Consider the following 8,210-nt stretch of genomic DNA (forward strand, 5'->3'; position numbering starts at 1 on the left):
TTTCCTTACTCCAGCAAAACACAGCACACAAAGAAACCGAAAGACAAACAGGAAAAATACCTAAAAATAAAACAAAACATCCAAAGTGACACTTGACAACATTTTGAAGGTTAAAAAACTGAACAAAACCTCATGGCTTAGGGCACAGCTGAGGGGGTCAGGAAGGAACTCCCTGCGTGGACACCCCACTGCTCTTCCTCCCAGGGATATGGAGCCGGGGTCGGATCTGTCCTGTTTAAATACAACCCCAGAGGAATCTCCTATTGATCCTCACCACCCACAAACTGCCCTCAATGACTATCCCAGAGCCCAGGCAGAGCTGGGGCTGGGCTGTGGCCAGCAGCTCCGTGTCCCCACGTCTGGCATTGACTTTGGAGACTTATTTGGAGCCACTCGGTGTCACCACTGCCTCTGCTCTTATCTGGAATTTACCCATTTTTATTGCAGCCCTGAAGGAGTTCTGCAAGAAAGGGCTTGGTGAGGATTTTTCTCTGTCACCTTTGCACTTGGCAATTAAAAATCAGCTTTAATTTTCAGAGTTAAATCCTCATTCTTGTGCGCTGAAAGAACCCAGCCTGCTCCTCTTTGTTCACCTCTGGGTTTTTCCAAAGTACAACAAAATATATCCAAAAACTCCACAGTCAGGCTCACCACAGAGAGGGGAGTGTTATATCCAGAAAAATGGAACAGCATTCCTGATCCTTCCTGATCCAGTCAGCATTTCAGGCTAAATTGCTAAATCAGCAAAATATGAGAGCACAGGTCTAAATTTAGGGTTATTATTTCAATTGTTGCAGCAATTCCTTCTCCACTCAAAAGTTGCCAATATTCCCACCAAAGCCTTCTCCAGAGCATTCTCTTCAGAAAAGTTTTTTAGAATTCTAGAAAATCCAAATCTCTAGCAAGTCATTCAAATGGGAATTAGGATCCATTTCAGAAGTAAATTGTGTGAATCTTCTTGTGAATCTTTTTTTCCCATAGTTAATAATATTCTACTTGCACCATGAAAATCTAGTGAATAGTCCCCATCATTCACTGAAGAACAACACAGAAAATAACAAATTTATGCACAGGACATGGAAAAAATTATTAAAAATACTTCCAAATTATCACAGCAAATGGGAATGAACTAATGAATAATGTTTATCTAATGATTATTCAGAGATCAAGGAAAGTTCTCAAAAAAGAAACTGCACAAGCATCAGCACCTGGGATGAACTGAACATTAAATAACTTATTTCAGCCCACAACAGGTTGCCTGGAGAAGGTGAACATATATTTGCCACATTTCCACTCCCAAAATTTTACTTCCATTAGGAGAAAAAAAAAACAAAAGTAAAAAACCAAACCAAACAAAAAATGTGCAGTAGTAATTTGAACAGTTTGCAAGCTTTTTAAATATGCACAGGATTCAAGAGAAATCTTGGTAAATTTTGGAGTTTATAGCAAAAAATGTCTAAACAGGCAGAGGAGAAATTATTGGAATTGCTTCTCCAGATTTATTATATTGACATTCCATAAACTTCAACCAATGGAATATCTTCTGTATCCCACTGTGAACTTTAAGGAAGTAGCTATACATGAGCTGTTACAGCAAAGGAAAAATAATAATTTATGTACAGAGGTAACTACAAATAACCTGTATTTAACCAGCATTTAAAGGAGAGGTTAAACACACAGTAGATGGTTCAAACCCCCAAAATCTCTCTCCCACATCCACACAGAGATGCCAAGAGCCAAGTGCACCAAAGCCAAGCTACACCTGGGAGGGTTTCTGGTACTTTATGTAACTCTGGCTCTGCTGGCACCTCGCCCTCCTGCTCCCTCAGCTCCGTATTTTTGGCTTTGAGTAGGAAGCTGCATTTGTCAGGCACCCCAAATAGCAGAATGGGGGTGTCAGTGATCCCTGCCAGCGGTTCCGGGAGGATCCTCCTTGAAGTGCTGCCATCCCCTGTGCTCCCAACCTTTGCTGCAGCCCTCCCAGGCTGGGAGGGGACAGCCAAGGGCCAGCGCTCACCAGTGACACCCCCCCCAGCCAGGACCTGCTCTCACGCTTCCTTTTATAGGGATGGAATGCATTTTGGGCTTTTTGTCCTCTTTTCCCTGCCCATGTCCCTGGCAGCAGGTGCAGAGCTGGCCCGGCCAAGGGCAGTGAATGCAATCCCAGAAGTCACCCAAGCCCACGCCCTCGTCCCAGCGGCTCCTCGCCATCCCTCCCGCAGCAATTCCCACTCAGGGGCTTGGAATACACCACGGCCAGCCCATAATTAGCTCACAGCAAGGTGGAAATGTGGGTAAGAAAGGAAGCAGTGAAGCAGCAGGGGTTCGTTTATAAAGGGCTCAGAACCAAGGGGGTATCAGCAAAGCAAGGAACCTTCTGATGAAAAAAAAAAACAAAACCCATGGTGGAAAATTCATCCTTCCCACAATTATCCCTTTTTTGCTATCATGGTCCAGCAGGATTTGTGCTCCCCAAGTCACACACTGCCAGCACATTTCTCTCTTACCAAACCCAAAGAAATAAATCAATATAATTTTCCATGCAGTGATTGGGTTTTTCAATCACCTTTGCAAGAGCAAAGGAGAGATGAAATCAGTTCTGTCTCAGCTGTCACAGCCACAGCACCGGGGATGTGCTGACGGGTACTTTAATTACTCCTATTTATAGGCTCATCAGTTGATATTTCCCAGCTTTTTTCAGTCTCCCTCACAAGTAACAGGATTGTTCTGGCAAGGAGGAAGCTCACGGTGTTGCCAAAAGGTAACTTGTAGCCTTGTTCCCAGTGTGAGCAGGGACACCCGAGAACACAACATAAAGAACCTCCACACAGGTCAAAAAACCCCAAATCCTACTAGAAATGGCCATGGATTGAAACCAATTCACCATCTTGAGGAGAAAAGAGAGGACAACCTTGGAGAAATTATAATTTAACAGGTATTCTAGAGGTGAATAAACTGAAATTGTGACTGCCCCATCCCTGGAAGAGTCCAAGGTCAGGCTGGGGCTTGGAGCAAGCTGGGATAGTGGAAGGTGTGGAAGGGGGTGGAATTCCCAAACCACTCTGGGAATCTCAGAATAGGTCTGCTTAAAAGGATAAATACATTTATAGCATTTTCTATGGCAATAATTCCCCTAAAGCCTAACGCTCACCCAAATCTCTGGGCCCAAAAGGACACTGGGTATCTGACAAACATCAAGGACGGTGAGAAGCTACAACAAAGAAATGGGTTCGGCTGCTTGTCGTCGTGCTTTGGCAGCGCCACAAGGGTTTGAAACGAGAGTGAAGGCTGGTAACTGATTAAGAACGCAGGTGGGAGCTCAGGAAGGCTTCTTTTGGAGCCGGGCCGTGTTGTAGGCTCGGTAAACCAGCGCTGCTGGCCCTCGGCAACAATTCCTCCCTCGGCTCCATGGGGACACGCACTGAGCCCCCCCAAACCGGGGGCACCGGGGCAGCTCCCGGTGGATGCGAGAGACTCGAATCCACCCGAGCCAGCCAGCCCCGGAGGCTCCGCGGGGAACGGGCGGGGAGCGGGCTGCGGGAGCGGGGAGCGGGCTGCGGGAGCGGGGACAGGGATCCGGGAGCGGGGACAGGGAGCCGGGAGCGGGGACAGGGAGCCGGGAGCGGGGACATCCCCCAGGAACGGGCGGGGTGGGGGCTCCGGGAGGGGACAATCCCCCGGGAACAGAGGGAGCGGGCTCCGGGAGCGGGGACATCCCCCGGGAGCGGGCGCGGTGGGCGCTGCCGGGGCTCCAGCCCGCCCTCAGGGAGCAGCCCCGGCCCCGCACCGCCGGCAGCGGAAGCCGGGGTCCCCCTCGCTGGTGACCCGGGGCTGCCCCGGGCGGCGCGGACCGTCCCGGACTACGAGTCCCATGGTGCCCCGCGCGGCGCGCTGACGTCACACGCCGCGCTGTCCTTAGCCCGCGCACCCGGATGTGAGTCCCTTTTGCTCCCCCGGAAGGTGAGGATGGCGGAGCTGCTGCCATCGGTGCCGGGCCCGCCGCGCTCCATCCGCCGCCATCCGCCCGCTGGTGGCCCCGCCGCAGTCACAGGCGCGGCCCGGCAGCCTCGGGGAGCGGCGGAGGGGCCCGGATGGGCGCGGGGGTGGGGAGGAGCGGGAGTGCCGCCCGTCCGAGCGGGCAGGCCGCGGCGGGATGCGGAGGCCGCAGGAGCCTCCCGGGAGCTGGGCTGGGGCTGGACGGGAGAGGCCGCGGGGCAGGGCCCGGCAGCGCTGCGGTGCCGGGGCAGAGGCGGCTGCAGGCTCGGGATGTGTTCGCGTGTGCTCGGGTTTCCCACCGAGCAGCGCTCGGATGTGCGCTGGGGCTGCTGTAACCAGCACGGAGGAGCAGCTTAAGCGGTGTGGAGGCGCACAGGGAGCGGGGCTTGGTCAGCTGCGGCTGGAGGAGGTGGCTGACAGCTACCAGAAAGGTGTGACGGGTGGTTTGGATTGTTTTATTTTTATTTTCTGTGCTGTGTAACGAGCCCTAAACCCTGCTGCCTGTGACCGCAGATGGCGGGCGAGAAGGCGCCGGAGAAGAAGCCAGCTGAGAAGAAGCCGGCCAAGAAGAAGGCAGGGGACAAGAAGCCAGCGGAGCAGAAGCCAAGCCAGAAAGCTGCAGGGGACAAGAAGAAGAGGGTGAAGAAGTACCATGCCAGCCGTAACCCCGTGCTGGCCCGGGGCATCGGGAGGTATTCCCGCTCTGCCATGTACGCCAGGAAAGCCCTGTACAAGCGCAAGTACACGGCCCCAGAGACAAAGGTAGGGTGGGCAGCACTGGGGGAGTGATGGGGTTTATCTGGTGCCTTTGGTTCGAAACGTGCTGAGTTTTCCTTACTGTTTGCATGCAGATAGAGAAGAAGAAGAAGGAGATGCCCCGTGCCACCATCACTAAGCCAGTGGGTGGAGACAAGAATGGAGGCAGCCGGGTGGTTAAGATCCGGAAGATGGTATGGAAGAGCACCGGGATGCTCGTGGTTTGGGGCTTTAGGCTTGGGGTGGTGTAGGGCCTCAGCCTGTGCTGGGCTTTCTGTGAGCACAAACCCAGCGTTTGTGGGAGGGGGTGGGAATTCGGGTGGGAATTCTCTGAGGTGGGAGCACACATAAATACAGAGCTGGATGTAAAATGTTCCCAAGCAGTGTCCGAGCAGAACTCAGACAAGCTGAACTTCAGGCAGATAGGGACGCCCTTTGTGAGGAGCTGCTGTGCTGTGGGACACAGGGGTGGTACAAGGTGCTTGTCCTGTGTTCCCAGCCCAGGTACTACCCCACGGAGGACGTTCCCCGGAAGCTGCTGAGCCATGGCAAGAAGCCCTTCTGCGAGCACAAGCGGCGCCTGCGCGCCTCCATCACCCCCGGCACGGTGCTGATCCTGCTCACCGGCCGGCACCGCGGCAAGGTGGGCACAGCTCCTGCTCCTTCCAGACACCCCGAATCTCCCAGCTGGGCAGCTGGGTGTAAATCTGTGCCTTCTGTCTGGGTGTTTTCCTTGTCCAGCTTCAGGGGAGGCAGGGGTGAAGTGTTTGTAAATTAAGGTTGTTCTGAGCAGAGCTGGAAATAAAACGGGCTCAGCCAGTTGGTTGGACACAATGCAAAGAGTTTTGCTGCAGAGCCAGTGCCTGTTTCTGTTGCTGCTCCTACAAGGACAAAACTTTGTCCTACAGCAGTTACTGCAAAAGAAAAATCGGAGTTTCATTCTTAATCTAATTATTAGGGTATAATAGATTGTTATATTCTCCATCCTCAGGATGGTCACCAGCACAACTGGTATCCTTTATTTTCTTAAATTCTCTGTCTTTGATGTTCATGATTCCATAAAGAATGCTGTCCTTGACCAGAAGGAACAAAACACAACGGGGGAATGGCTCTGACTGTGTGGAGTTACAGAGTCCTTGTGGTATTTATCCAATTCTTGCCTGTAACTCACACAAAGGATTTGGGTGCTGAGATGGTTCTTGCCATCCTGTGGGATGGGGGAAGAGTAAAACTGGAGTAATTGGCTTTGCTCAGCCTTGAGAGATAAAGCTCATGGAGAGCACACTTGGTTGGAGAGGAGGCACCTGGAAGTGCTGGAGCTTGGATCACGAGGTGGCAGCTCCACAGGTGGCACAGCTGACCCACACCTGGACTGTCACTGCTTGTACCAGTAACAGAGGCACAGTCCCAGTTTGGCTGTGGTGTGGGAGCACTGGGACTGAGGATTGATGTCCCATCTCATTTCTTTACAGCGTGTTGTGTTCCTGAAGCAGCTTGATACTGGCCTTCTGCTTGTTACAGGTAAAAATGTTATTTAAACATGGTGGTTTTGTTCTGGGCAGTTCTTTGGGTCTTTTAAGTTCAAGTTTGTCTCTGGGGTCAGTAGCACAACAGATCTGCATGTTTGGTTTGGCACATCAGTGGGGAATCACATTTTGTGGTGGAGTCACCACCCCTGGAGGTGTCCAAGGAACAGCTGAATGTGGCACTCAGTGCTCTGCTGTAGTTGACAAGGTGGTGATCTGTGAAAAGTTGGACTTGATCTTGGAGATCTTTTCCAACCTTAATGATTCTGTCATTTGCGACTTTGCAGGGAGGTGAAGGGGAGATTAAGCTTCAGTATGTGACTACCTGGAAGAGCTCAGGAGGGAGATTTTTGTATTTCTAGAGAGCTTTGAGTTGAGATTGTTTTCTGCAGACAACTGAAGGAACTGGTCATCACATAGACTAAAAAATTCAGCTTCAAGGCAGTGGTTTTCATCAGAAAAGCTGACCTTGTTCTCTTGTCTTCTCTCCCTTCAGGCCCCCTGGCTGTGAACCGTGTCCCTCTGCGCAGGGCCCACCAGAAATTTGTTATTGCCACATCCACAAAGGTGGATCTCACTGGGGTGAAAATTCCCAAGCATCTCACGGATTCCTACTTCAAGAAGAAGAGGCTGAGGAAGCCCAAGCACCAGGAAGGAGAGATCTTTGACACTGAGAAAGAAGTAAGGGACAGGGTTGTGCCTTCTTTCTCAGTGCTCCAGGCTAGGCTGGAAAGGAGGAATGGGCAGGAAAAAAAAAAAAAGGTGGATTTTAAGTGGTCATAAATTGAGGTGGTGGTATTAAAATGATGTAACCCCCCTTTTAAATGTGGGGATTTTCTCAAAGGAGAAAGAGTTATTCTTCCAGTTAAATGTCTTTTTTCACCAAGAAGTGCTGTCACTGTGTTGGCTCCAAGCAGTGCTTCAGTGCTTCACCACCTTCCCGTTATCAAGAACAAATGGGGGAAAGATTTCTTTAAAATCCCAAAATTCAGGGTTTACCCTGAAATTCCTCCTCTCTCTAAAGGATCCTGCAGTTGCTCCCAGGATTTTAATGTTGTTCTCTGTGCTTTGCAGAAATATGAGCTGACGGAGCAGCGCAAGACAGACCAGAAGGCCGTGGATTCCCAGATCCTGGCACGCATCAAGAAGGTGCCTCAGCTCCGGGGCTACCTGCGCTCCACCTTCTCTCTCTCAAATGGAGTTTATCCTCACAAATTGGTGTTCTGAGCCTTCTGCAAGCACCACATTAAACTCCAAGGGAAAAAAGCAAGGATTTGTGGTGTGTTCATTGCAGTCTGTAGCAGCAGGTGTTGCACGGCTCTGGCAGGGCTTGTTGCTGTGGGGTGAAACTGAGGGGCTGTAGGAAGTGACCAGAATTTGGAGAAGTTTGGGGTGTAGGAGTTTTGGCTGTTGTAGTTTCGTTGTGGTTCTTGGATTTCTTTCACTATTTAACATAAATAGGAATTCAGCTTTCTTAACTCTGAACAAGCTGGGAGGGGATCCTGAACACATTTTGCTTTGGGAATAGCAGCTAATGCTGGACACAGTGCAGGATAAAATCAGAGAGAAAATATGTCTGTGCTGAACTTCAGCTAGTAAATAACTTCTTAGAGGTATTCCAGGAGCTGTGCTTTGATTTTGAAGTGGAAATGCTGGGAGTTCTCCACAGTTTTGCAGAATAGAAGTGTCTGAGAGTGGAGAAGGTTAGTGCTGTGTTGAACTCAGCAGAAATCAATGCTCTTACACAAAGCAGGGATGTACAGTTCACCACGTCTGGCACTCTGGAACTCTTCCTTAGCCAGACCTCTGCAGGAATCCAGGTTTATGTAACTGCACCATCTGTCTGCCCAGCACTTCTGAGCCGAGGTAGCCAACAGGGTTAGACTTGATGAGAAATAGAGATTTCAACAAATTCATCCAGGCTCCATGAAA

At 50.7% G+C, this 8,210-nt stretch overlaps 1 protein-coding gene across 1 annotated transcript; it reads left to right on the forward strand.

The window, feature by feature from the left end:
• The first annotated feature begins 3,393 nt into the window (after positions 1-3,393).
• Positions 3,394-7,549, forward strand: RPL6 (ribosomal protein L6). Its single transcript, XM_039724377.1, has 7 exons — positions 3,394-3,960; positions 4,510-4,758; positions 4,848-4,946; positions 5,252-5,395; positions 6,225-6,273; positions 6,775-6,959; positions 7,353-7,549. The coding sequence occupies exons 1-7, from the start codon at positions 3,409-3,411 to the stop codon at positions 7,503-7,505; spliced, it is 1,431 nt and encodes a 476-aa protein (XP_039580311.1). The 5' UTR covers positions 3,394-3,408; the 3' UTR covers positions 7,506-7,549.
• Positions 7,550-8,210: the final 661 nt, after the last annotated feature.

The sequence above is a fragment of the Passer montanus genome, unplaced genomic scaffold (genome assembly GCF_014805655.1).
Source record: "Passer montanus isolate IOZ18808 unplaced genomic scaffold, ASM1480565v1 scaffold53, whole genome shotgun sequence".
In the NCBI taxonomy this organism is placed as follows: Eukaryota; Metazoa; Chordata; class Aves; order Passeriformes; family Passeridae; genus Passer; species Passer montanus.